General features: G+C 50.8%; 2 protein-coding genes and 1 long non-coding RNA gene across 4 annotated transcripts in view; 1 reads left to right on the forward strand and 2 right to left on the reverse strand.

The window, feature by feature from the left end:
* Positions 1 to 17,852, reverse strand: part of LOC112546758 (uncharacterized) — a 53,552-nt gene extending 35,700 nt beyond the window's left edge. Inside the window, exons 1-2 of the long non-coding RNA XR_016350294.1 lie at positions 17,535 to 17,852; positions 10,554 to 16,465 (exon numbers count right to left, since the gene is read on the reverse strand). This is a non-coding gene — a long non-coding RNA (uncharacterized LOC112546758). The remainder of the gene's footprint in view (positions 1 to 10,553; positions 16,466 to 17,534) is intronic.
* On the reverse strand, positions 4,079 to 9,362 carry LOC149523956 (uncharacterized). The gene is made up of 3 exons (XM_089780664.1): positions 8,959 to 9,362; positions 6,967 to 8,857; positions 4,079 to 4,198 (listed from the first exon to the last, which is right to left on the reverse strand). Exons 2-3 carry the CDS (start codon positions 8,578 to 8,580, stop codon positions 4,079 to 4,081), a joined length of 1,734 nt encoding a protein of 577 aa, XP_089636790.1. The 5' UTR covers positions 8,581 to 8,857; positions 8,959 to 9,362.
* Positions 16,582 to 27,843, forward strand: LOC102455984 (flavin-containing monooxygenase 1). Of its 2 annotated transcripts, XM_014576383.4 has the most exons (10): positions 16,582 to 16,952; positions 17,827 to 17,883; positions 19,220 to 19,440; positions 20,701 to 20,889; positions 21,975 to 22,137; positions 23,870 to 24,012; positions 24,482 to 24,681; positions 25,470 to 25,825; positions 26,844 to 26,916; positions 27,248 to 27,843. In XM_014576383.4, the coding sequence occupies exons 3-10, from the start codon at positions 19,309 to 19,311 to the stop codon at positions 27,588 to 27,590; spliced, it is 1,599 nt and encodes a 532-aa protein (XP_014431869.3). In that variant the 5' UTR covers positions 16,582 to 16,952; positions 17,827 to 17,883; positions 19,220 to 19,308; the 3' UTR covers positions 27,591 to 27,843. The 2 variants fall into 2 exon arrangements, with proteins under 2 accessions (XP_014431869.3, XP_075793159.2); XM_075937044.2 differs by lacking the exons at positions 16,582 to 16,952; positions 17,827 to 17,883 and adding an exon at positions 18,904 to 19,059.
* The last annotated feature ends 150 nt before the right edge of the window (positions 27,844 to 27,993 follow it).

A 27,993-nucleotide genomic window follows, 5' to 3' on the forward strand; every position in this document is an offset into this window, starting at 1 on the left:
TGGGGGCGGGCCCGGTGCCCTTGCCAGCCGCCGAGGGCACGGCATTGACCGGCAGGGCACTGAACGGCAAGATGGCCGACAGCGAACCAAAGGGCTGTCCCCAGAGCGGGGGCCACACTACGGACCATGAAGCAGCTCCCAAGAGCGGGGAGGGGGGAGCTGCCTGCAGGAAAGGGCGTCCACCTCCCGTGCACCCCCCAAGTGACTGGGAGGAGGCGCCAGACAAGCAATAGGCCCTGCCCCCCATAGGAGAGGCTGGAGCGAGATAGCTCCTTGCTGTTGCTTGGCCTCCCTCACTAGTTCACGCCTCTGCCCTCTTCTCTTTTCGCCACCCAGTCCTCCCCCTTTTCCCTCCCGCCGCCGGAGCAAACCTGAGGAGCTCCACCTAGGCCTGGAATGGAGCCTTCCCCCTCCCGAGGGAGGAGCAAGGAGGTGCCCCCGACCTCCCCTCCCTGCCCCGAGTGAGGGGAGGCGAGAGGCGAGGTGGTTCCCCGACACGGGGAACGCGCTCTGAGGAACAAGGAACGTGAGGCCTGGCCAGGAGTGCGAAGCCTGCGCGTTGCTACCTTCTGGTACGTGGTGCGTCTGAGAAAGCGGCCGGCGACTGGCCCAAGCTGAATATGCGGCTAGACCGCCTGAAGCCAGAGCCCTTCGGCCTGACGCTGACGCCGACTGGTGGAAGACGCGGGCGGAGGTTTCCTCTGTTCCCGCTCAAAAATAAACACTTTAGTCAGCCGGAGCCACGACCACAGAACCGCCTTCCTCCCTCACACAGTACCCCCCTCTCCGACCAGTTACAGCTATTCTCCGCAGGAATGCACGTCGACCTGGGATCCACGGCCACACAACACCACGGAGAACGGTCCCGCCGAGTGCCGGACGGGACGCCGTCAAGCGAAGCGCTAACCGATTTTGCAGGGTTTTCAATCCTCCCAGGACAGGCCACCTTGCCTGACACGGCATTCCCTGCACGGGGCTCTGGAAGCTGCGGCGTAGTTATTTCTAGGCGCTGGCTCTCCCCCGCAGCAGCAAACGCCCCTCTCGCTGCTACTGAAAAGGAGCCGTGCTCCAGGTGGAAAAAGTTACTCCGGTGACCTGTGCTTAGCCCGCTAATGATCAACAGACTGGCCAGCGGGAGGAATGCTGCTTCTAACCAGCTCTGCCGTGCCACAGAGAAATAAAACATTTCCGTTTTTACCCTGCTCCTGCAATGAAAAGCAAGCAGTCAACTTAAAATCCAACCTGGGTTTTTTTAATGAGTTAAAAGTAGATTCTGATAATGGCCAGGCCTTTAATCTGCCTGCCGATTCCCTCCCCGCGCCCAAATCCCAGCTCTTCTTCACCCGGTTTTCTCTCTGTGTAACTGAGAGAGACTTTGATACAAAATAAGGGAAAGCAAAGCACCGGCCTGGTTAGAGCAAAACCACACGATCATCTATGTGTGCACAGCACCTCGCACAATGGGTGCTCAAAGGCGCCACGTTAATATTCACGATGGATAATAATTACCCAAGAAAACAGTGGAATTAACGAGACTGCATTGCTAGAATCAGTCCATGTGTTGTGGCGAACTCTGTTTAGTGCCAGATGCGGCGAGGGGGCTACCACCATTCCAGTCCACGTCACACGCCGATCATTTTATAGACGTCTTTCCAAGCTCTGGTCTGCACTAGGGAGTTATCTGGAAACAACTCTCCTTCTTTCGAAATAGCAAGCGGCGCGTCCACGCTACCAAGCCCATTACTTCGAAATAACAGGCTAGTTATTTCGAAATAGCAACTCCCGCTTTCCATGGGGAATAATGCTTATTTCGAAATAGTTATTTGGGGAGTTGTTTCAAATTAAGTTATTCTGGAATAATTTCCTAGTGTCGACACATGCCCCTCGTTACTACCATCTGTATTTCTTGCATGTAAGGACCAATTCCTTTGCAGGCTCCGTAAGGCAAGTCCATCCAGAGAGGGAACGTCTGCCTACGGTGTTTACAAGAAACGTACACACAATTGTTAGTTTAGTTCAGCGCTTCTCAAAATGAGGTTCGCAAGCCGCAAGTGGCTGTTTAATGTGTCTCCTGCAACTCTTCGCAGCACATGACATTAAACTACTGTGCAACGGAATGATTGGCCGATTGGGATGCTTTTGTGATGCTAGGAAACAGTTATAATGGATGAAATCGGCATAGCTGCTCTGTTATTTGCTGTGCGGATAATTATATATAATTAATTTCCCTGTCATGTTGTTTAACTATGTAAACAGACTTAATCTCTCTCTCTCTATATTTTAGAGTGCGTATGTCTGTCTGCGAGTCCGTTTGCAAGAACTCCTCCTCAACGGGAAGAGCGAGGGCCACCAAAATTTTGGTTGTCGACTTCTTCTTCTCCTAACTGAAAGCAAAGTCAGGGTTTGGTGGTGCCAGGACAACCGGAAGCCCTGGAAAGGGACTGTTTTCCACCACATGCAAAGGGAGGGGCTGCTGTTTGGAGGGACGTGGCCACTGGGGGCAGCTGTACCACCAAGGGAGTGGTACATCTTGGCTACCAGCACACCAGTAAATAACCCTCCTATCCCGAACCCTTTCCCCCTCTCCCGGCCCCTCGCTGCAGTTCTGGGCAGGGGGGAAGCCCACTGGCAGCTGGGGGGAGAAAAAAGGCCCCTGATGGCCGGTGGGGGGACTTGGGGGAAAGAAAGGGCTCGTGCTGGATGGGTCCCCCCCACCTTGAGCCCCTCCTCATCCCCCAACATTCATTCTTTCAGCCCCCCTCTACTCCCAGCCTCCTGCATTGCTCCCCCCCTTCGCCCCGCTAGCCCCCTGCCCTGGATGCCAGGCAAGCCCACTAGCCCGTACTGTAAATGAGCCCGTGAATTCACACCGCTGTGGCCCTTTTGGCTAGTGCTGGTCAGTCACTTGGCCCTGAAGCACTGAGGTCTGAGGGTCCCTGGTTTCGTTCGTTTCTGCCTCTTGCTCGCGGTGAGCCTATTCCTCAGTTCGGTGTTTCAGCAACGCCTGCTAAGCGAGCCCCAAGAAGTGACGTGTTCTGGGGCGCGTTGGCTTGGGCCTGTTCACGTCAGCGGCGCCCACCCGACAGTATGCAGGAATCCTGGCTTCTGGCTCTGCCGCTGAGCTTGTTGTGAGACCTTGGGCAAGTCGCTGCGCCGTGCCTCAGTTTCCCCACGTGCTGGTTCTCACCCTCCTTTGCAAACTGCTTTAAGATGCAGGCTTGAAAAGTCCCATGTCAGTGGCTGGCAGCTGAGGATTCCAGCCTCATGGGAGACCTTGCTGGAAAACGGTTGCAAACGACGAGCAAAGCACGCCCTCTGGCGTTGGGAAACCACGCCCACAGAGTAGCCGGGGTGGGGGGTTGATTTTAATCCCTGCCACTGGGTTTACCCAGCCCTGGCTGTAAACATGGGCATGGAGCGACCTGCTTCCCTGTATGTGGGCAATTAGTTCTGCATTCTCCTCGCTTTTTAGACTCGTGGGTCACTTCTCTGTGTGGGCGCCTTTCACGCGGGCTGCCTTCCTGTGGGGAGCTTGTGGGCCACGGGGAAGAGCCGCACAGTCAGTCTGCCAGATGGTGGTTTTGGCCCGCAATGATGTTTCTTTTAACCCTTCAGCCCCCTGCAGGTGGGCTGCAAAGTGCACCGCTGACTGTGATATGGCGCCGCACGTGAAATACTCGAGTTTATCCACATGCCCTGGGGATGCTTCTCCACAGGGATCTGCGTGAGCCTCCCCTCTAATCCGTTTGTGCCCCCCACGCGAGATCCATGCAGCAAGTCCCCCCACGGTCCCTCACAAGCCGCCCTGATCCTGCAAGAGACCTTCATTGAATAGCAGGCATCATTTCTGACGGGCCGGCCGTGCCTAATGCCAGCCTCTTACATGGGACTTCTCAAGCCCTGGTTTTGTTCAACTGGAACTATTTTGGGGGAAAGTGGGGGTGTGTGATACGGGTCAGACAAGATGATCACAGTGGGCCCTTCTGGCCTTGAAATCGATGAAGCTGTAACGATTTCTGCCTTGAATGTGTTCTGTAGGGCCGGGCCACTGTCCACCAATCAGTGACCACTCATGGCGCTAAGATGTTGTTCTGCCGTGACTTCCCAGGGCCAGGTAACTCTCCAGTCCGAAGTCCTGGCGTTGTCGAGACTCTAGGCCCAGCAACCGGATCTTCTGAAATAGGCTCGGAGCAAGAGACTGCAAAGTCAACCCGTGTTGGTGTGTCGATTACACAGATTCAAGCCATTTCAGCAACGGGGAAAACTGGCGGCCGGATCAAAGGGTAGAAATGTCAAAGGCTCCAAAAATCACATTGTGTAAATACTGAGACCACAGAATAAACAAGCAGAAAATAAACAAGACAAAGAGCAGAGATTAGAGCTTTGTATAGACACTGCAGGGAGGGGCCCATGTAAATCTAGGATCACTTCATTGATTTCCACGACAAGCAGGATTTGGCTCAGGCAAAATATTAAATTACACAGATGCTAAGATGTTGATAGATACTGAGATCAACATAAGCTTGAGTTAGAACTTGATTTAGTTTCAGCTACACCAGACTAACACAGCTACATTTCTATCGCTATTCAACTTGATTTTAGTGAGCTATAGAGCTTTTTTGTGCGTTATACCGTTGAAAATCACCCCCTCTCTTTACGTTGCTAATGATGAATGCCAGAACTTACGATCAAGCACCCATGTTTAAATCTTAATCCTTCCTACTTTTTATTTCCAGTTAAATGGATGCTCTTGAAAAAAAATCTTCCGTTTAACTTTTTGTTTAACTAAAACTGGTAGAGAAATGAGGAAATGGTATTGCAAAAAAAAAAAAAAAAAAAAAAAGTTGATGCTGCTTTCATTTTGCAAAGTTCTAAACGAACCTGCTTTTTACTCATTTCTTTTTCAAACTTTCCTTCCTTTCTCTTTCCCTTCCTTTTCCTTAATTCTCTTCCCCCTTTTATTTTCTCCTTTCACGTCCCTCTCTCCCCCAGCTCCAAAAGACTAGGAAAAAAAGGAAAGCAAAGAAAGAGAAAAAGAAGAAGAAAATAAATGAGAAACTACAAACATATATAATTTTAAAGTAAAATATTAGTTTCCTCACTTATTTATATGGTATAAAGTATAAAGTTTGTCCATATAAAGAGATTGTGAAACATACAGAAAACAGACATATTTTTGGTGAAAATTTTCTATTTTAAAAATAGCCCATTTTTTATGGGAAAATATTTTGTCTCAAAAATTTCAGCCAGCACTTGTTACCAGGGAAGTGCGAGCTAACGCACTCTAAGGGTACGTCTACACAGCAGCATTATTTCGGAATAACTAACGTTATTCCCCCCCCTCCGTCCGAACCAATTTTTCCCTTGCTGCAGCTCGTAATAAAACTGCCTCTGGCTACTTGTTGCTTACAAACTCAGAGTGAGGACGATGTTTTCTTCCACAGTTCACATCTACACACAAGCAGTTAATTTGATATAATGTCGAAATAATGTCGAGCTGGAGGAGTTCTTATCCTGACTCCTGTAACCCTCGTTTTACAAGGATTAAGGGAAGTCGGAGGAAGAGTGCTCTTTCTTGGACTTCCTGCTGTGTAGTCAGCGCCAAAAGCCGAAATAAGCTATTTCGACTTCAGCTCCGCAATTCATAGAATCATAGAATCATAGAATCCTAGGACTGGAAGGGACCTCGAGAGGTCATCGAGTCCAGCCCCCCGCCCTCAAGGCAGGATCAAGCTCCATCTACACCATCCCTGACAGATGTCTATCTAACCTGTTCTTAAATATCTCCAGAGAGGGAGATTCCACCACCTCCCTTGGCAATTTATTCCAATATTTGACCACCCTGACAGTTAGGAATTTTTTCCTAATGTCCAATCTAAACCTCCCCTGCTGCACTTTAAGCCCATTACTCCTTGTCCTGTCCTCAGAAACCAAGAGGAACAAATTTTCTCCTTCCTCCTTGTGACACCCTTTTAGATATTTGAAAGCCGCTATCATGTCCCCCCTTAATCTTCTTTTTTCCAAACTAAACAAGCCCAGTTCATGAAGCCTGGCTTCATAGGTCATGTTCTCTAAACCTTTAATCATTCTTGTCGCTCTTCTCTGTACCCTTTCCAATTTTTCCACATCTTTCTTGAAATGTGGCGCCCAGAACTGGACACAGTACTCCAGCTGAGGCCTAACTAGTGCAGAGTAGAGCGGCAGAATGACTTCACGAGTTTTGCTTACAACACACCTGTTAATACAACCTAGAATCATATTTGCTTTTTTTGCAACAGCATCACACTGTTGACTCATATTCAACTTGTGGTCCACTATGACCCCTAGATCCCTTTCCGCCATGCTCCTTCCTAGACAGTCGCTTCCCATCTTGTATGTATGGAACTGATTGTTCCTTCCTAAGTGGAGCACTTTGCATTTCTCTCTATTAAACCTCATCCTGTTTACCTCCGACCATTTCTCTAACTTGCTAAGGTCATTCTGAATTATGTCCCTATCCTCCAAAGAAGTCGCAACCCCACCCAGTTTGGTATCATCTGCAAACTTAATAAGCGTACTCTCTATCCCAATATCTACATCATTGATGAAGATATTGAACAGTACGGGTCCCAAAACAGACCCTTGAGGAACTCCACTTGTTATCCCTTTCCAGCAGGATTTAGAACCGTTAACAACCACTCTCTGACTACGGTTATCTAGCCAATTATGCACCCACCTTATCGTGGCCCTATCTAAGTTATATTTGCCTAGTTTATCAATAAGAATATCATGCGAGACCGTATCAAATGCCTTACTAAAGTCTAGGTATATGACATCCACCGCTTCTCCCTTATCCACAAGGCTCGTTATCTTATCAAAGAAAGCTATCAGATTAGTTTGGCATGACTTGTTCTTCACAAACCCATGCTGGCTATTCCCTATCACTTTATTACCTTCCAAGTGTTTGCATATGATTTCCTTAATTACCTGCTCCATTATCTTCCCTGGGACAGACGTTAAACTGACCGGTCTATAGTTTCCTGGGTTGTTCTTATTCCCCTTTTTATAGATGGGCACAATATTTGCCCTTTTCCAGTCTTCTGGAATCTCCCCTGTCTGCCATGATTTTTCAAAGATCATAGCTAAAGGCTCAGATACCTCCTCTATCAGCTCCTTGAGTATCCTGGGATGCATTTCATCAGGACCTGGTGACTTGCTGACATCTAACTTTCCTAAGTGATTTTTAACTTGTTCTTTGTGTATCCTATCTTCTAAACTTACCCTCTCTCTGCTTGTATTCACTACGTTAGGCACACCTCCAGACTTCTCGGTGAAGACCGAAACAAAGAAGTCATTGAGCATCTCCGCCATTTCCAAGTTTCCTGTTACTGCTTCTCCCTCCTCACTAAGCAGTGGGCCTACCCTGTCCTTGGTCTTCTTCTTGCTTTTAATGTATTTATAAAAGGTCTTCTTGTTTCCCTTTATGCCTGTAGCTAATTTGATCTCATTTTGTGCCTTTGCCTTTCTAATCTTGCCCCTGCATTCCCGTGTTGCTTGCCTATATTCATCCTTTGTTATTTGTCCTAATTTCCATTTTTTATGAGACTCCTTTTTTATTTTGAGATCATGCAAGATCTCCTTGTTAAGCCAAGCTGGTCTTTTGCCATATTTTCTATCTTTCCTACACAGCGGAATTGTTTGCTTTTGGGCCCTTAACAACGTCCCTTTGAAATACTTCCAACTCTCCTCAGTTGTTTTTCCCTTCAGTCTTGCTTCCCATGGGACCTTACCTACAAGTTCTCTGAGCTTATCAAAATCTGCCTTCCTGAAATCCATTACCTCAATTGTGCTGGTCTCCCTTCTACCTTTCCTTAAGATCATGAACTCTATTATTTCGTGATCACTGTCCCCTATACTGTCTTCCACTTTCAAGTTCTCAACTAGTTCCTCCCTATTTGTTAAAACCAAATCCAGAACAGCTTCTCCTCTGGTAGCTTTTTCAACCTTCTGAAACAGAAAGTTGTCTCCAATGCAGTCCAGAAACTTATTGGATAGCCTGTGCCTCGCTGTGTTAGTTTCCCAACATATGTCTGGATAGTTGAAGTCCCCCATCACCACCAAATCTTGGGCTTTGGATAGTTTTGTTAATTGTTTAAAAAAGGCCTCATCCACCTCTTCCACCTGGCTAGGTGGCCTGTAGTAGACTCCTAGCATGATATCACCCTCGTTTTTTACCCCTTTTAGCTTAACCCAGAGACTCTCTACACAGCTATCTCCTACATTCATCTCCACTTCAGTCCAAGTGTGTACATTTTTAATATACAAGGCAACCCCTCCTCCCTTTTTTCCCTGTCTGTCCTTCCTGAGCAAGCCGTACCCTTCCATACCAACATTCCAATCATGCGTCCCATCCCACCAGGTTTCTGTAATACCAATGATATCATAGTTGTATTTATTGGTTAGCAATTCCAGTTCTTCCTGCTTATTACCCATACTTCTCGCATTTGTATATAGGCATCTAAGATACTGATTTGATCTTGCCTCCCTGTTGTGCCCTGACCCTCCTTTCTCCTTGCCATTATAGGCCGTAGTCCCCCCCATTTCCAACCCATCTCCCAGTCCCGCACATTCAGCACTTACCTGTGGGCTTTGCTCACCTGCCCCCGACAAACCTAGTTTAAAGCCCTCCTCACAAGGTTAGCCAGTCTGTGTCCAAACAAGGCCTTCCCGCTCCTGGAAAGGTGAACTCCATCTCCGCCAACCAGTCCTTCCTGGAAGAGCACCCCGTGATCAAGGAAGCCGAATCCCTCCTGGTGACACCATCGTCGCAGCCAGGCATTCACCTCCAGAATGCACCTCTCTCTGCCCGGGCCCCTACCTTTGACAGGAAGGATAGAAGAGAATACCACCTGCGCTCCAAACTCCTTCACCCGTACTCCCAAAGCCCTGTAGTCACACTTGATCCGCTCAGTGTCACACCTGGCAGTATCATTTGTGCCCACGTGGATGAGTAGCATGGGGTAGTAGTCAGCGGGCCGGATAATCCTCGACAATGCCTCCGTAACATCTCGGATACGGGCCCCTGGCAGACAGCATACCTCTCGAGATGAACTGTCAGGGCGACAGATGGGTGCCTCCGTTCCCCTCAGAAGAGAGTCTCCAACCACCACTACCCTACGTTTCCTCCTCGCAGTGGTGGCAGGAGACTGCTCAACCTTGGTGGTGCAAGGCCTGGTCTCCTCCACTGTGGGGGATGACTCCTTTTCTCCTGCTGAAAGTAAAGTGTAACGGTTATGTAACAACACAGTGGGAGGGTTAGGAGCAGGGGTGGAACACTGCCCGCTGCCGGAAGTAACCAGCTGCCAGTGCTCACCCTGCACCACTGCCTCAAGTTGGTGTAGCTCAAGTTGTGTCACTTATTTTGGATTTAGCCCTAAGAATGGAAGGGTCTCTGTCCCCACCTAGTGGTGGTTTTAATGAGTCTGCTATTGCTGCCAGCAACCAAACTTGGGGGGTAGATTCACAGAGGGGACTCGGGGTGTGTCTGCAGGGTGTGTTAGCTTGCTCTGGCTGGGGTGTAAATTCCAGGGTGCACCAGCGTGTGCGCACTAACTGTCCCCTATGGATCCTGATGGTGCTCACTAATAGTTCCTTAGTGGATGTTAGCATAGTACCGAGATGAAATCAGTGTGTACTAGGGAACTTTTAGTGCGTACCACGATGGCGCACACTAGAATTTCCACCCCAGCTGATGGAGAAAAGCCCTTAGCCTCTTTGCCAAATGGTGGAATGCCCAACCCTGAGTCAGACACCCTGGCTCCCTCCACGATGCACAGGGCAAGATAGACACCAAAAAAAGGCTGTGCAGAAGCTAGTCATACACCTTTGCTAGCCAAGAGTGAAATGCAGAGGGCTTTAAGGCCCAGATTCACGAGGGTATTTAGATGGCTAGCTCCCTCTGATCTGTGCCTTCATCCCAGCCGAAGCCTAGGTAGACCATGTGTACAGCTTCCCCCTTGTCCGCGAGGCTTGTTATATTATCAAAGAAAGCTCTTGGGTTGGTTTGACGTGATTCGTTCTTAACAAATCCACGTTGGCTGTTCCCTATCACCTTCTTATCTTCCAGATGTTTGCAGATGGATTGCTTAATTATTTGCTCCCTTATATTTCCTGACACAGACGTTAAACTGACTGGTCTGTTCTTATTTCCCTTTTTATAGATGGATACTAGATTTGCCCTTTTCCAGTCTTCTGGAATCTCTCCCGACTTCCATGATTTTTCAAAGATGATGGCTAAAGGCTCAGATACCTCCATCAGCTCCCTGAATATTCTAGGAAGCATTTCATCAGGCCCTGGTGACTTGAAGACATCTCACTTTTAAAAAAAAATTACTTTGTTCTTTCCCTATTTTAACTTCTGAACCTACCCCATTTCCACTAACATTTACCATGTTAGGTATCCCATCACCACCAACCTTCTTAATGAAAACTGAAACAAAGAAGTTGTTACGCACCTCTGCCATTTCCAAGTTTCCTGTTACTGTATCTCCCTCTTCACTGAGCAATGGGCCTACCCTGTGTGACGTAGTGGGGGTACCTGGCTGGTTTCTATGCTGCTGGCTCTGGGGTAACCCCCACTGGCTGCCGTGGGTACCACGACCCAGCAAAACAGGATGAGTCACTATGCAAACCAGTATGGCCAGACACCCCCCATGGAGAGGAACAAAGGAAGGTGGAATGCTGCCCTGGCTAGGGGGCAGGGCTGGAAGAGAGTTAGTTAGTGGCTGGCTGTCTGGGAGCGTGGAGGAGACAGCCTAGGGAAAGGGGCTGGAGTTTAGAGGCCCGGTCTCCCCCATCTCAAGGGGGCCTGAGGCATCCTAGCCCAGCTCTGTGACCAGATTCCATCTGTGCTGTGCTGTATCCTGGAGAGGCAATAAACTTCCTCTATTCCACCGGCTGGTGCAGTCTGTTTGTGCCATTTCGGGGTGCAGGAGACGGGGGACCCCCAACGCGCCGTCACACCCTGTCCTTGGCCTTCCTCTTGCTTCTAATGTATTTGTAGAATGTCGTCTTGTTTCCCTTTATGTTTCTAGCCAGATTGAGCTCATTTTGTGTCTTCACCTTTTTAATCTTGCCCCTGCATATTTGTGTTGTTCATATTCTTCCTTTGTATTTTGTCCTTGTTCCCACTTTTTATATGACTCCTTTTTGACTTTTAGATATTTCAAGATCTCCTTGAAAGCCAGGGTGGTCTCTTGCCCTACTTTCTGTCTTTCCTATGCAGCGGGATAGTTTGCTCTTGCTCCCTTAATAATGTCCCTATAAAAACCTGCCATCTAACTTCAATTGTTTTGCCTCCTAGCCTTGCTTCCCATGGGACCTTACTTACCAGCTCTCTGAGTTTACTAAAATCTGCCTTCCTGAAATCTATTGTCTCTATTTTGCTGTTCTCCCTTCTACCATTCCTTGGAGTGATGAACTCTGTGATTTCATGGTCACTTTCACCCAAGCTGCCTTCCACTTTCAAGTTCCTCCCTATTTGTTAAAATCAAATCCAGAACAGCTTCTCCCCTAGTGGCTTTCTCAACCTTCTGAAATAAAAAATTGTCTCCAATGCAGTCCAAGAATGTATTGGATAGTCTGTGCCCTGCTGTGTCAGTTTCCCAACATATGGCTGGATAATTGAAATCCCCCATCACCACCAAATCTTATGCTTTGGATGGTTTTGTGAGTTGTTTAAAAAAAGCTTCAGCCACCTTTTCTGCCTGTGTAGGTGGCCTGTAGTAGACCCCTAGCATGATATCACCTTGTTTTTCACCCCTTTTAATCTAACCCAGTGTCACTCTCACAACCCAGTGTGTGAAAGTGACAAATTTGCACTGCCAAGCTCCCTCCAGCCTCTTCTCTCTGTGTAGAGTCTCAGAATAGATTTAGGGGAGGAGGGACACCCTAACATCAGCGCCCCCTCTTCTCCCTCCCACACCCTGCAGAGCAAGCAGGAGGCTCCCAGGGCGGCAGCTCCAAGGCAGAGGGCAGCAGCAGCATGACAGTGGGTGGAGGAGCAACTGAAGTGCCAGTTCTTGAGAGCTTCCTGGCCAAACCAGTCGGGATCACCTGCCAGAGGCTACAAGATCTACCGGTAGTTCCTGATCTACTCGTTGGTGACCACGGCTTTACCCAGTTCCTAGGGCTCAACATGCAACCCTGTAAATTTACACACACCCTCACCCAATTCCTAGGGCTCAGGGTGTAACTTCCCGCGGGTTGGCAGGATCTTTAGCCATTGAAAGAGCCTCACACGGTAATATCCTGATCCTCTATTGATTGACAATCCCCGAGCAAGCAGAATGCACATGCTAAGCACACAGCGTCATGCTCACCAATCCTGGTACAGGCGACTTCCCCTGTTGGACAGACAATATCAGTCTCTCTGGATCTTAGCTGCTGCACATCACGGTTGTGCTGGAGAGTCCTGGCCGCTCTTATCTTAGGCTGTCGCTCGGAGGTGAGTTCTTCTTCCAGGTTGTCCCCCTTCTTGGTGTTCCTTGTCTCCCTTTGTTCTTCTTCCCGCCTTTTGCTCCTTTCCTTCTGCTTCTGTTACTTCCGATCTTCTTCCCGGTCTCCTTCCTGGACCCCAGTTTACATAATGAAAGCTGAGTCCTGCTTAGCTAGACCTTCACCCAGTGGTTCTTAACCTGGGGTGTACGCCCCCCCTCGGGGTGCGAGATGCCCTTTCTGGGGGTGCGAGACATGTCAGATTTTTATGCTGTATCTTAGGTTTAAAGAACTGACCTACTTCAAGGATTTTTAATAAGGGGTGTGTGACGGGGCAGACAGGCCGCGCACTGACGGACAGGGGGTAGCCCAGGCCCAGCTGGCGGAGAAAGCCCCGCCCCTCCGACCCTGCTGGGCATGCTCCCAGCAGAGGCCGGGGATAAAAGCAGAGGGAGCCCGGCAGTCGAGGAGATCGCAGGGTGAGAGAGGAGACCAGGCCGGGCCGGTGATTCTGCAGCAGCTGGGACCAGAGTCGCTGCCGGTGCCTGACCCTGATGCCGAGGAAGCAGCCGCCAACCCAGGGAGGCAGGAGCGCGCCCGCAACCCCGGCAGGTACGGCCTTGGAGGGGAACGGGCCCCGGGGGAACCGGGGCGCGGGAGGGAGCAGCCCAGGGCAAGGGATACAAAGTTTGGCTCGGCATGTATCGGCCGGATCCCCTGCCGAGCCGGCAGGAGCCATAGGCCCCGCCTAAAGGGCCCTGGGCTGGGACCCGGTGGAGGGGGGGGCCCGGGTCCTCTACCACCCATTCCCCCTGCCCTGGATAATTAAACCCCAGGCCAGGTACCCAGCTAGGCCTCTAGTACCGTAGATACCCTGATAGAGGGACCTGGACTTTTGTGTTGGGACTTTGGGTGCCATATATACCCTAATAGAGGGACCTGGACTTTTGGGACGTTGGGTACCGTGCATACCCTGATAGAGGGACCTAGACTTTTGTGTTGGGACTTTGGGTACTGTGCATACCCTGATAGAGGGATCTGGACTTTTGTGTTGGGACTTTGGGTACCGTATATACCCTAATAGAGGGGCCTGGACTTTTGGGACTTTGGGTATTGTATAGGCCCAGAGAGAGGGGCCCGGACCAAGACCCAGGCCAGTAGAAGGGGGCTGCAACACCCCGTCAGGGGCGTACCCCCTGACAGGGTGCAAGAACATATATTGAGAACCAAAGGGGTGAAGGCTCCAGTAAGGTTAAGAACCACTGCCTTAACCAATTATTGTAGTATAATTTTACTAACCAATCATAACAAAATGACCTAACCAATCATAGCCCACCACCTTAATTGATTTACACCTAGCAAAATTAATTATACAACAGACAGAAACAGTTACAAACCAGACAGAGATCACACAGTCAAACAATAGGAAAGCGTAATGACAATGATCATAGAATGAGGATTCCACAATCTCGTGACCTCAGGTTCTGGCCAGACAGAATGGTGTTCCTTCAGTTTTCTTTACCCATCTTGAGATCTGTTTCTTTATCTGGTGGCAGTGAGGGAGCTATCCGGACACAATCCCCTTCTCAGAACCTGGTGTGACACTATTTGAATACAATTTAGATGGAATGTGAGTATGTGGCTCTAGACCTTACAGCTAATGGCTGCTGCTCTTCAGTCTGGCTGCAGAAGGTGGCTTTGGCTGTCAACATGGCTTCAGGCCTTCCATCGTGGTTACAGAAAAACCATATTGTTACACAGAGACCGCTGTTTATATATCCTGTGGGGGGGGGGGGGGTCCAGTGGAGGAGAACAATCCTCTTATTTCTATTGCCTACTTGCGCATGTAACACCGACAGGTAGAATCGAACCTGGGACCTCTTAGTGCAGGAGTTGCTACTGCACGAGCAAAAGGCCAGAGCAAACCCATTATTCTTTTAGGGGTCTCCATGCCACTAAGGCTACGTCTAGATTGCAAACCTCTTTCGAAAGAGGTTTTTATGAAAGATACTTTCGAAAACGCCTCTTTCGAAAAAGAGCGTCTAGACTATAACCAGTAATTTCAAAAAAGCAAGCCGATTTTTCGAACGAGAGCACCCGGGCAGCCCAGATGCTCTCTTTCGAAAAAGCACAGTTTGCAGTACATAGCACCTTTTTTCGAAGGAGCATGTTTGAAAAAAGGCATTCTTCCTCATAAAACGAGGTTTTCCATGGTCAAAAAAACCTGCCACGTTCTTTCCATTTACTTTTGAAAGAATGCAGCAGCTGTCTAGATGCAGGGGAAGTTTTTTCGAAACAGGGCCACTTTTTTCTAAAAAACCCTGTAGTCGAGACACACGCTAAATGAGATGGTACATCCCTTCCAGCAGGTGTGTGGGTTACACGCCCATGGCAGCACTCCGGGTTTCCCAGCACCTTGGATCAATAACGCTCGTGCGTAACAAACGTCTTCGATACTTTTCATATCTCGGCATTTTTCCTTATTAGCGATTCGCTGGAATTGGTCGCCTCCCAGCTTGTCATGCAACTTCACTGATTAGTTCCAAGTTATACCCTGGTTAATTGCTTATGTCTTTCGAGAGCTCTCTCTGTGCTTTACAAGTCAAATAACTTCCAGAGAGCGGCACTCATTGAGAGCGAAAAGCCCCAAAAATCCATGACAGCGGACCCAGTCCATACATTCTCTGCTTATATAAACATATAAAGCACTTCACATCCGAGAGGGCTTGCAATAAAACAAGAGAGCCATCCTGTTTATATGCTCTGTTTCTTATCTTGGGATTTGGAGGTTCTCTGGACAATAGATCCCGTAGTTTGGGAAGTGGGTGTTGCTCTTTCATTGTCTTTAGTTCCTTTAGCCGAAGATAACATACTAACAAGGAGGATTACAGTACTGGGCAGGAAAGGAATTGCTTCCTGATTGAAGGGTCAGCGAGAGAGTGAACCAATGGGAATTAGGAGCCTGAGAATCAGGACTCTAGTAATTCGCTACCAAAATCTTCAAGGCATATTAGCCATCAATAGATCTGTGACAAATGCGTGGAATTGTCTGCAATATTTTTATGAACTATCTGCACGACTCTCTACTACCCTTTGTGGACAAAGAATCGATTTCCTCTGTAGGAACACGTCTGCACTACAAACTGTGGTCAGTGCCAGTTATCCTGGTGCCTAGTCACCACAGTTTCTGCATCACTCAAAAGTGTGCACATGTGGCTACTTGGCTGAGCACTATAGATTCTCCTGTGAAGTGTGGGGCACCAAAAATAGGTGTGCGAGTTTGCCACGTATCGCCGCTGGCACAAGGCTTTTTGGGAAATCACTAGAAGGGACTACTGCCCAGGGATCTCTGAGTATATGGGTCAAGTTCGCAGCATACAAATCTTTCCATCCCATAATGCCATCAGTAGTCCATAATTGTGGCATCTTTTTAAATAAATTCCAGGCATCCCACTGCTCAGTAATGCTTCCTCTACACTTTTCCATCCACGTGCAGATTTTTTACATCCGTGTGTGGAATAATTTTATGTTCACCAAGGCATGTGCGAATGTGCACCACCTGCATAAACAAAAACCTAGCTGTGGGTGCTTGGCTAATCAGCTGGGCAGCTCTTGAATCTCCCCTGCGGGGCCACACATGTGCATGGCTTGCAAGGAACGCTATTCCCTTCAGAAGAAACGACACGAGATCGGAACGGCTTGAAGAAAGGCATCGAAGAACTGAGAGTGGAACAAAGGGAGCAGCCTGGCAGAGGAGTGGGATTGTCCTAGACCTGAGATGCCACCGTGCCCAAGGGGGACAAGGGTGGGAGGGACTTGGGCACCTGCCACGGTGTCCATGTGGCAGATGAGCGAGACCTGGTCAGACGGGTTTGTGTGGAAGCTGTTGGCTGTTTGCAGTCTGTGTGCTCTCCATTGTGCTTTTGTCCTGATGAAATAACCCCTTACATCATGCGAGCTGGCTGGTCGCTGGTGAACCCGGACCTTGCCCCTGCGAGAGAATGGGATGGTAGAGAGACTCAGACTTGATTACAGTAAATCGCAACGTGAACCACCGGTCTGCAGGGCCCTGAGGAAGGTGAAGATGAGCAGCTGCAGGCGTCGGGTGCCCTCAAAGGGGCCAGGAATGGGGGCGCTCACCGGTGTAGTAGCCTCAGGAACCGTGGGGGACCAGAGATGGCAATTTCCTGCTATGGTGTCGGGAGATGTTCCCGCTTTAGGTGCATGGCCCGTGGGCCAGGGATTGTATGCCGTTCCAAGGGGGAAAGGAACCCAGAACATAACAAGCGCTCCGGGGAGGTGTCCCCACACGAGGGTGCTCACCTACTTCGCTTCAACTGGATTCTCCGGCAACGAAGAGGCCGAGTCAGGACTGTTAGAAGACAGCCTGTGGCTTCCCCGTTTCCACTGACTGCAGTGCTGGGCCAGCAAACCAACAGGGCCTTCTGTCCCGGGGGCACCCACTCCTTCTTGAGAAGGTCTGGACGGACTTCAGTCAGTCGAGGCCCCGCAAGCCTGAGGGGGGACTTTTGGAAAAGCTCTGTACACGTCCCAGAGAGGGGGTCCAAGAGGCCAAGGGCTATCTAGGCTGGACAGGCACCGGGGGGGGGGGGGGCCAGCCAGGCTGCCTATCTCCTAGCTGAAGACTGACCGTTGTGCGAAGAGAAAACCCAGCACAGACTGTGTAGCTGGGCACTGGGGGTGGGACGCGCTTGGGGGAATAAAGACAAGGGGGTTGCACGACCCCCAGGTCTCTCTTGATTTGGGAGGGCAACCAGCATCTCGGAAGGGGGGCTGGTGAGGGTCCCCCCCCGGTTACAGGGCCGTAGGCTGCCCTGTATAAGTGAGAGCAGCCCTCAAAGTGGCTGTAATGTGCTCCAGGGCCTGGCCTGCACTCCGGGAGACTCCAGATGACAGCGTCTCTCCTCCTGTCACACCCAACACCCAGCTTCTCCCCTGCAGGCCCTAGGGAGCAGAGCCCTGTGCAAGGAGCTCGCCCCCAGCCCTGTGCCTCCTCAGGGTCACACAAGCCATGGGACCAGCGTGCGAGTCAGCATCACTTGCTTGCCTCACTCCCCGCTGGCTGGGATCAGGGAACAGCAACCAGCAGCCCTGGTTGTCTCCGGAGCTCCGTCGTGGCTCGGATTGCACACCTCCCTGGGCTGGCTCGTTTTGGAAAGCAATCAGACAGCCACCCACAGCCGAGAACTTTGCTCCTGCGAGTGCCTGCAAGGGTCGGTTACGAAACAGCCAAGGAAAGGGGGCGGCTCCACTCTCCGAGAACTCCCCCCTCCTCCCCCCCCACCTGTCGCTGTGGCCAAGTTGAATTACAGGGAGTGATTCTTTCCACAGCTGCCCAGACCCGCTCGGGGAAGGACGTGGCTTCGACAAACAAGACTCGGGCGCGAGGTAAGGGAACGAAATCAACCCCTGTATGCGGATGCTAACGTGGGTACCACGCCACAGGGACACAGCTGTTTAACTAATCCAAGTGGCTAAGGACTGGGTTCCTGCAGGGAATTTGGGTTGCTTTCGAATCACCCGCTGCCACTTTGCGTTGACTAACCGACCAGCTGGAAACAGATTTTATAATAAATATATATAATTTGTGTGCAGCGAAACTTCTGTGACCGTGCATGCCTCAGATCCCTGGCGGCAATAGAAGCTAGGAGGTTCCAATTGGACATGCAAGCGTTTGTTTTGCAGCAGATGTTGTTAGAGAGTCCTTACCCAATATGAATGCATGCAAAGAGGTGCACTTACTGGGCAGAGAAAATGCTAACTCAGTAAAACCAGGGTAGGCAAACAGGGTGTGATCCTGAGGCATAGGTTCATATTCTGATCTTGGAAATAGGATCCGAAGCAACCCAGCTGGTTGAGAAATGCTTTTTTTTTTCCTCCCAAAAAGCCCCTTGTGAATGTCAAAATGTTTCCATGAAAAACTCAGGTTTTCCCCCCAAAATTGAAAACATGAAAGGGGTTTTTCCCCCTCTAAAACTTGACCTTATTCATGGAGAACTCCTTGCCGGAGACAGGCGAAAGACATTCCAGGGGCGGGGAGCTGCATTTGAACTGGCAATAAGTCGCAACATTTTAACCAGAGAGGGTAATTAACGCTGGAATATCTTCCCAAACTCCCCCGGGGAGTCTTCCTCACTTGAAGTTTTTACACGACACCTCTGGGTCCTTCCCAAGGAGAGGTCCTGGCCCTGCCAGGTATCAGACACAACGCAGAGGAGTTACTGGATAAAATGGTAAAATCTGTTCTGGAGGAGGTCAGACTTAGATCAGTACCGTGGTCAGGTCTGGCTTTACATGTTTGCTCGCTACCCTGCATATAAAGACAGCGAGGTTTGAAAGTGCCCGTTCTTGTTGCAATAGGTCAATGTCTCTACCACTGGAGGAAAACTCGTATCGCTGCGGTTTTCAGTGATCACTTAGGGACTTGCTTTAGTTTGTGGCTGGGCTAGGGTTGCCTGTTTTGGTTGGACGTCTCCCAGGAGGTTTCATGACACGACCTAAAGATTAATCCAGAATAATCTTGGAAGGTTGGCAGCTGAGAGTCTGGTCCCAAATGGAGTGAAAGTAACGTAACATTTCTTACGGGTCCTGTCCTATCGCAATTCGGGGCCCTGCCGGCTCTTTAACTAGCTCCCTGCTGGCTTTTGCCACAGCTCAGCTAGCTCTTGCCGGGGCTGCGCACCAGCACAAACCCGTTCTCCGTCATGCTGTCCTCGCTGTTTAGATTCTACATTGCTGATCCTCCCGGCTGACGTGGTACCGACCGTTCCCTGAATTCCGAGGCTGCATGATCTGCCCCCGATAACGGAGACCATGGTGAAGACCGTTGCCGTGATCGGAGCCGGGGTGAGCGGGCTGGCCTCCATCAAGTGCTGCCTGGATGAGGGGCTCCAGCCCACCTGTTTCGAGAGAAGCGACGATATCGGGGGGCTCTGGAGATTTACGGTGAGTGGGGGGGGGGTCGTTGCCTGGGCAGTGAGCCGTTTGCATGGGATTAGCTGCAGCTGTGCAGGCCAGTAACCAGAGACAGTTCGGTACCCGAGACATGGAGTCAATCCGGATCCCGACAGCCCGAAACAGAACTCGCTTGTGCAAAGAATGGCAGCGTCCCATTCAGACACGGGGTCTCCAAGCCTCTGTATTGGATGTGACCTTTGGATCCCGTGCACTCCCCAGCCCTCTGGGTTTGAGTAGCAGCCAGACTCCCCTCGGGCACTGTCCCAGGATGCCGGCTCTCTGGCTAGCAGCCTCCTTGTTGGGGAAGCCAGCCCCTGGAAGATCCATGGGGACAGGAAAGGGAAGGTGGGAAGGACGGGGTCACAGATGGCCACCTCTATCGGCTCAGGGACTCCATCATGTGGCACATGCTCAAATGTTCCCCTCGCGTGTGTCTACGCTGCAGTTACACCCCGGTGGCTGGCCCTGACGTGGGCTCCCAGGCTCAGGCTAAAGGGGTGTTTGCTGAGTGCAGTTCAGACCCCCAAACTGACCCTGGCGCCATCTTCTGGGACTTTCCCGCAGCTGTGGGGCTGGGTAGAACCTCTGGGCTCAAGATGGAGTCTGGGCGGTGGGAACCCAGAGCCCAGACTCCGTTTGGAGCCTAAAGGTCTGCACGGCCCCTCAGCCAGAGCCCCACAAGCGCGAGTCGGCCGGCGCAGGCCAGCCGTGGGTCTCACTGCCGCGTAGACACACCCGCCATGCCACAGAGAAAGGGGAAACTTCCCTCTCAGATGCTGGTGGAACGTTCCATCCCTGGCCAAGGCTCAGGGGGCAAGGGCTGTAGGACGGCGGAGGTAGGGAGTGGGTGAAGGCAGGACGGCTCTTCTGAGTGCTATCAGCCGGGGAAGGGAGGCGGGTTCTGGCCTCTGACAGCGTCATCCAGCCGGCAAAGAGATCCCTCTGGGGCGTCGAGTGCTTCCCACCCCACTGGGCCCTTGGGGGATGCCCGTGTGGACGTCCTGCCTGCCCTCCGTCCGGCTCGCAAGGGAGAGGAAAGGGTCCTGCTGCTGCCCCTGCCGGACATTTGGGCAGAGATGAGCTGTGATTTGGCCCCGGTCTATTTAATTCTGTTGTGAGCGCAACAGCCTGGGCCAAAGTCCATGGCCTAATCTCATCAGTGGCCCGTCCCCCACGAATGGAAACCGAACGCTGCGGAGAAAAGAGGGGGTGACAGATCTACTCTTCCCCGCACCCCTGTGCCGCTAGGAGCACGTGGAAGAGGGAAGACCCAGCCTCTACAAATCCGTGGTCAGCAACACCTGCAAGGAGATGTCCGCCTTCACCGACTTCCCGTACCGTGAGGATTTTCCCGTCTTTCCGTCCAACTCCCAAGTCCTCGAGTATCTCCGGATGTATGCTAACCATTTCGGCCTTCTGAAGCACATCCAGTTCAAGGTGAGTTATAAAATAGAGCCGCTCGCCCACGTGGGAGGATAACAGCCTACCAGAGCTGCCTGCCGAAGGAGCGACTTCTTCAGGTAAGCAGTGTAGACTCAAAAGACATCGAACGGGATGTTTTTATAGAGCATCGTGGTGCTAACAGGAGTTCGCCTCTTCTGAAAACCCCACTAGAGGGTGATCTACATCCTCTGGTGCCTAAATACCCTTGAAAATTTGGCTCCAGGGCCTGGCTAGGCGAGGCCCTGGACAAACACAGACCAAAAAGATGGTCCTTGCCCCAAGGAACTTACAATCGGAGCTGACTGAAAAACCGAAATCCTTTCCCTTGGAAAATGCCATGTTTTGTGGGAGGGAAATAGTCCCAAACTGGAAGAAAATGTCAGAAATGCCATGTGTGTTGGTGTTCTGTTGCGGGAAGGGTTTCCAAGAAAAAATCCATTTGGGAACTGAAAATGTTGCTGTTTCCTCAGACCTTGTCAGTTTCACTTGACATTAACAAGACCCATGGGGGAGAGGGGGGCAGAGAGGCAGAGAATGCAGCCACTTGGTCTCCTCCCACCACTCTGAGAGCCAGAGGGAAAGGGTCTGGTCATAGAGCCTCCCTCCCTGCCTAATAGCTCCGGGAGCCGGAATGGCATGTGAACAGGCTCTGGCATCTCTGACTCCCACAGCTGAGGGAAGTGGGTGTGTTGGGTGGGGGGCCATTCAGAGCCTGGGTTCTCTGCCTCTGCACCCTTCCAGGAAAGCTCATCAGTTTCACCTTTGGCCAATGAAAGAGACAAGAGCAAGCCGGACGGGCAGCCGCACCATTTCTATTTTCCCCAAATCAAAATTTTTCTGCAATACTTGAAACTTTCTCCTGGAAAATTCAGGTTTTGCGAAAGTGGCAAAATTTTGACCAGCCCTGCTCACAATCGAAATACATTTTCCCCCAGGCCAAGACCAGGGCTGTCTCCCTCCCTGTCTGGGAAAGGTCCAGCAGATTTCCTCAAGCGTACGTGGTCGTAGACGGTTTACTTGTCTTTGCTGCACTCCACGCTCGCGCGGATGGACAATAATTGTTCGGTTCCTCATTTCAGACCACAGTCATCAGCGTAAGGAAAAGCCCCGATTTCTCTGCCACTGGCCAGTGGACTATTGTCACGGAGTCTAATGGGAAGCAGGAGTCATCTGTCTTTGATGCTGTTATGGTTTGCATTGGCTATCTCTCGGATCCCTCCCTCCCGCTGGAGTCCTTTCCTGGTACAGGATGTCTTGTGTTTATGATTAAGCATTTCTGTGTGTTTGGCAAGGAGACAAAAAAAAAATCTACAAATGAGGAAATTTTTGTTTCCATGTTCTAATCTCCTGGATCTGTTGACTGCCATCATGTTGACATGTGTAATTCGGGAAAAACTTTTGTTTTCCAGCTGTGCCCTTTTTTGGGGCGGGGGGGGGTGGATCTGGCTAATTGATAGGCACTCGTCCAAGGGATAATAGTCTCTCTCTTGAGAAGGCTAGCTAGAGAAGCGGGCCGCGCTAACCATTTGGAACATGCGGTGTTGGTGTAGAAAAAGCACGGGGCCAAATTCTCCTGTGGGGAAGGCAGACAAAGCTTTCGCTTTTGGCCCATCATCCCCTGATGGAGGTTGTAGGTCTTTCCTACTCTTTCTCAGCCAAGAGCTTCCCAGGAACGAGGAGGAAAGGTACCTTCATGGGGGAGTGCCGGTTGTTTTCCTAACCTGGCTTCTCCCCGGATTGACATTTTAAATACAGCCGTCTCTCGGGACCGCCCACAGGAACCGGGTCTTGCTGTGTGTCACCATCAGAGTTTGCACACCCTGACTGCGTTACCTCCCATTTTCCAACCACCCCCCTCACTTTGGAGGGGGAGGAATGGACAACCAAAATTCCAGTGGTACATGCTTAGGGGGGCTGCAGTGGGACGAGGGTCCCATCACGAAATCACAGCTGACCATGGATTAAAATGTCTTGGTCTTGAAATCCCGTGTTTAATCCTCAAGCAGGCATAGTCACTCCAGCGCTGTGTGTCTAGTCATAGATCCCTGGCCCAGAAGGGTCCGTTGTGATCACCTAGATCATGGGTTCCCAAACTGGGGGGCGTGAAAAACTTCCGGGGGGGCATGAGGCGATCCAGCCACACACACCCCCGTCAATCCCACCTCAAGCTTTGCTGCTATTTTTTGGGAGAGGGGGCGAGAGGGTTTCTCAAAAATCAAAAAGGAGGCGTGATGCTGAAAAGTTTGGGAACCACTGACCTAGATGGACCTCCTGGCTCACACCGGCCAGAACTTCCCCCACGTAATTCCCAGGGAAATATCCGATCCTGACGTAAAAACTGCCAGTGATCGAATCCCCACCATGGCCCTCGGGGACTCTCTTAGTTCTGGTTTCCATGGGCGGAGACGGGGGAAAGGAGACGACCCTTTGTACTCCCTGGCTCTGCGGAGGACTGTGTCTGCTGGGCAGGAAGGAGGAGGAGAGCTCGTCTATCGCTTCTCATGGATTTCAAGGCCAAAAAAGTCGTCCTCTGGTCTGATCTTCTGCATACGACCAGAGCACCTCTCCCTTGCATCTGACGAAGTGGGTCTTTGCCCACGAAAGCTTATGCTCCTACACTTCAGTTAGTCTATAAGGTGCCACAGGACTCCTCGTCGCTTCTCCCTTACAGTGTCTGCATCCAGCCCACCACTTGTATCTGAGTTAGAGCCTCCCTCTTGGAAAGGCACCTACATAAGTTACTCCATTTCTCCAAAAATGAGCACCAAGAGTATCATGGCACCAGGCTGCACCCTGGAGTCATTTGGTTTCTATCCTCACTAACAAAACCCACCTGCATTAACACCAGCGGATATGGTTCTGAATGATAATTTGCTATTATTTAAGTAATATTTTTCTGCATGCGCCATTGATTGGAAAATGCTTGAATTTCATCCCTCGCGGTCCGTGAACTCCTGCCCCTAATTCCTCCCAGGCATCAAGGTGTTTCAAGGCGAATACTTTCACAGCCGCCATTACAAGCACCCGGATGTGTTTGAGGGGAAGAGAGTCCTTGTGATTGGCATGGGGAACTCGGGAGTGGATATCGCCGTCGAGGCCAGTCGTGTGGCCAAAAAGGTGCCGTTCTTCCAGCTACTTCCAAATCGGGAGGGAGGGTAACATTTGTTTTTTGCTGTAGGCCTCGGCCGGTAGCAAGGAAGCCATTTAGAAACCGGGCAGAGTGACCTGTCAGGAGAAAGGCCCTAAAAACCAGATGCTAGAGGTGATATCCACAGGCTCAATTGCTTTTTCAGAGACGCACGCGCAATGAAACATACCATCAGATCCTAGAGCCTCCAGTATTTTAACCTGCCCCAGCTGTGACTTTATGGCACTGTGGTCTCTAAGGTAGTGGCAGATGGGTTGAGGAGTCAAAAGTGTCTTTCTCCTGCCTCCGCCCCTCTCTCACTCCGTTCCGAGAGACCTTGAAGACTTTGCCCGTTGGCTAGCTGGGTCAGATCAGAGACAGTCCTTGTACGGGATTAGTTTCATAAATGCAAGGGAAGCCACTTGCCCTCCAACGCTTTGCCGCTCTCTTGTCTTCTAGGTGATGATCAGCACGGGCCGAGGTGCCTGGGTGATCAGTCGGGTGTTTGACAACGGTTACCCCTGGGACATGATCTTCCTCACTCGTTTCATGAATGTGATCCGCAATTCCCTCCCGGGGCCGCTCACGACGTGGCTGGTTGCTCACAGGACAAGCCAGTGGTTTGACCATGCAAACTATGGCCTGATACCTAAGGACAGGTATCTGCTGGGCTTCTGCTGCATGCCGTGGTACTTGGTGACGGGACTAGAGACTGGAGGGAAGTACAGTGCAGGAGCAATGCAAACCCATGGGCCCAGGGTGGGATACGGGAATTGGTAAATCCACCCCAGAAGGCAGCGTCCCAGATGTTGATCAGCTAGGTTTTCAGAGCACTGTGAAGACGAGATTCTCCTGCCCTGCCCTGAGGGGCCCCTACACACGGAGGGGCTCACAGCTATGCCCCTCCCCCTTTTTACCAGCTATAAGGGCAAGCAGTGGGGGAGGGGCAGAAAGGAGCGAGTGGGGGCCAGACCTCAGGGCAGGGCAAGCGATGGCATGGAAGTGGGATACTGAGGGGGAGGGGCACAGGGCCACAGTTCGGGTGCTAGCGGTCCCCGGCACACACTTTTTAGGGATCTTCTTCCACTCCTCTGGCTAGGAGCTAGGTCTGCCCCATCAACATCCATTGTGTAGCAACCGGTAAAGAGTCAGGCAGCTTTTGAAGTGCATTTCTGCTCAGAACAGTGACTCCGTAAAAGCCCTGTAAGCCAAGAGACCAGAACCCGGGGAGGAGGCGGTGATGTATGTGTGGAGGGCTGACTTTGCAGGAGGGCTGACTTTAGCTGAAGACTTCAAGACCCTGGAGCCTTGTTTGAAGTCGGTGGGAAACGGGGACTCGCTTACGTGGTTCAGAGTCAGATGACATTGTTGACTTCCGGGTCGGAGGTCGTCCTCCATCTCTCTGCTTCAGTACGTTCTGAAGGCATCTTTCTGTGTTCTGATGCAGAGTCGTGATACGGGAGCCAGTACTCAATGATGAACTTCCGGGCTGTATCATCACTGGGAAAATCACGGTAAAACCAAGTGTAAAGGAGATCAAGGAAAAGTCGGTCGTGTTTCAAAACAGCCCCACGGAGGAGCCCATCGACCTTATCGTCTTTGCCACGGGGTACAAGTTCTCCTTCCCTTTCCTGGAGGAGTCGGTCCTCCAAGTCGAAAAGAAGCAGGCGTCCCTGTACAAATACATCTTCCCCCCGCAGCTGGAGAAGCCAACCCTGGCTGTCATTGGCCTCATCAAGCCTTTTGGCGCGGTCATGCCGGTCTTCGAAATTCAAGCTCGCTGGGTCACGCGTGTCTTTAAGGGTAGGTGGCGCAGGCGGGCACTTCCCCAAGGAAAAAGGCTGTCTTTCCGACACAGGTGGTAAGCAAGTGGATACCTCACCTGACGGCAGTGGTGGGCAACTGATGACCCATCGGGGCCCATTGTTTTCCCCCTAAGATACAAAGCACGCCCCTGGAAGAAGAGGGGAGTTCACTTGTATTCAGCGGAGAGAGACGAGGGTGCTCACGTCAGGTCCTTGTAGATGGAGCAGGCGCTCTAGTGTTTCAGGGGGCATTGTTGTCCGCTAGGGGTGCAATGCTCCTGAGACGACAAGTCGGTGTCGATCTGAACAGGCGCCTTCTCAAACATGTTCATAGCTTCACAGCGTGTAAAGCCAGGAGAAATGTTAGAGGATCCCTTCCGATCTCCAATAAAACACAGGCCCACCCCCCTGCGTTGAGCTCAATAGCTCATGCTTAGCTAACGCATGTCCTCCTGAAGGGCATCCAGTCTTGATCGGAAGATATCAAGAAATGGAGAACCCACCCCTTCCCGTTGGATTGTTCTAATGGCAACTCACCCGCAGTGGGGGAAGGTGGCCTCGTATCGAATTGGAATTTGCTCCAGAAGGCGAGAGAGCCCCTCTTAGCCACACCCCTTTGTGTCCCAGTCCTAGAGAAGGGGTAAGAACAGGTATGATTCAGATGAACAATTAGGCCACTTGTCAGTGGTCAAGCCCTGAGCTCCCTCTGCTGCAGGGAGCAGGAACTAGAGTTTCCAATTGCTGAGAACAAAAGCGAAACAGCTCGGGCCTTGTCTACACACAAAGTGGCACCAGTTTCGCTCAATCGGCCCAAACACCCTTTTCAGGGGCTTGTTTCGGCCTCATGTCAATCTGCAACTAACCGAAGTGAGCTCTGTTGAAATAAGCCTGGTATAAGCTGGAATAAGAGGGTCCACGCTAGCCTTTTCACCCGGGTCACTGAATTGGTTTAACATCCCACCTGGTGTTAAACAAGCCCACCACTTCCTGACGACAATCCCTCTTCTGGTTGCTAGGCTTGAGTCAGCTGCCGCCGGTGAGCGCCATGGTGGAAGAGATCAACGAGACAAAGAAAAATAAAGTTCGCTGGTAAGCCGGGTCCCCTCGTGTGAAATACCTTGAGCCGGATTTAAACTCCCCTGAACTGTGGGAGGTTCCAAATTTGGCAGCGGTTCCCTATCTCTGTTTGGCGGTGACCAAAATCCAACTGTGAATTCCATTCCCCTTTCTGTCTAGAGCATTTGAAGTCCATCTTTTAGCTGCGAGCTCTGTAATTACCCGGGGCGTTTGGGATATCGAGTCAAAGAAACCCCCTGATGATCCAACGGGGAAAAACGGGATTGAATTTCAGTAGCATCTCTTCTGTTTTACCGATTGATCAGAATCACATCCCTCCCCACTTCTTTTCTGCTGCATTAAGGTTCGGTCTGTCCTATGATGAGGTCCTGAAAACCGATTGCCTCGTGTATATTGACGAACTCGCCTCCTTTATCGGCTCCAAACCTAATGTGCTGGCCCTGCTCTTCAAGGATCCAGTCCTGGCCATGAAAATTTTCTTTGGCCCATGCACAGCCTACCAGTACCGCCTGACGGGGCCGGGGAAGTGGGACGGAGCCAGGAACGCCATCCTGACCCAATGGGACCGGACAATAAAGCCCATGAAAACCCGAGTGGTAGAAGAGCCGCCAAACTTCTGTCTCAATTTGCTTAAACTAATGGGCCTTCTTGCTCTCTTTGCTGCCATTTTCCTTGGTTTCAAGTAGTCCAGGTGTGATATACAAGCCTGCGTGTATTCATCTTCTGGCTAGACACTATCTCTATATGGGGAGTCAGGAAAGAAATTCATACAAAGTTCCCTTATGCACAGAAAGTTTTCTAAAGGTAGGGAGAGCAAAATCAGACTTTAACCAATGTCCCTTAGCAATTTCTCCTCTCACTAAACTATACACCAAGGGTATGTCTAGACTACATGGCTCTGTCGCCAGAGCCATGTAGATTAGTTTACTAGACATACTCAAATGAAATGGCGATTTAAATAATCGCCGCTTCATTTAAATTTAAATGACTGCCGCGCTGTGCTGATCAGCTGTTTGGCGGCACAGCGCTGAAGTCTGGATGCTCCGTGATCGACATCAAAGGCATTTGTCGACCTCTCCGGAAAACCTC

Source organism: Pelodiscus sinensis, chromosome 9 (assembly GCF_052426305.1).
Source record: "Pelodiscus sinensis isolate ZL-2025 chromosome 9, ASM5242630v1, whole genome shotgun sequence".
In the NCBI taxonomy this organism is placed as follows: Eukaryota; Metazoa; Chordata; order Testudines; family Trionychidae; genus Pelodiscus; species Pelodiscus sinensis.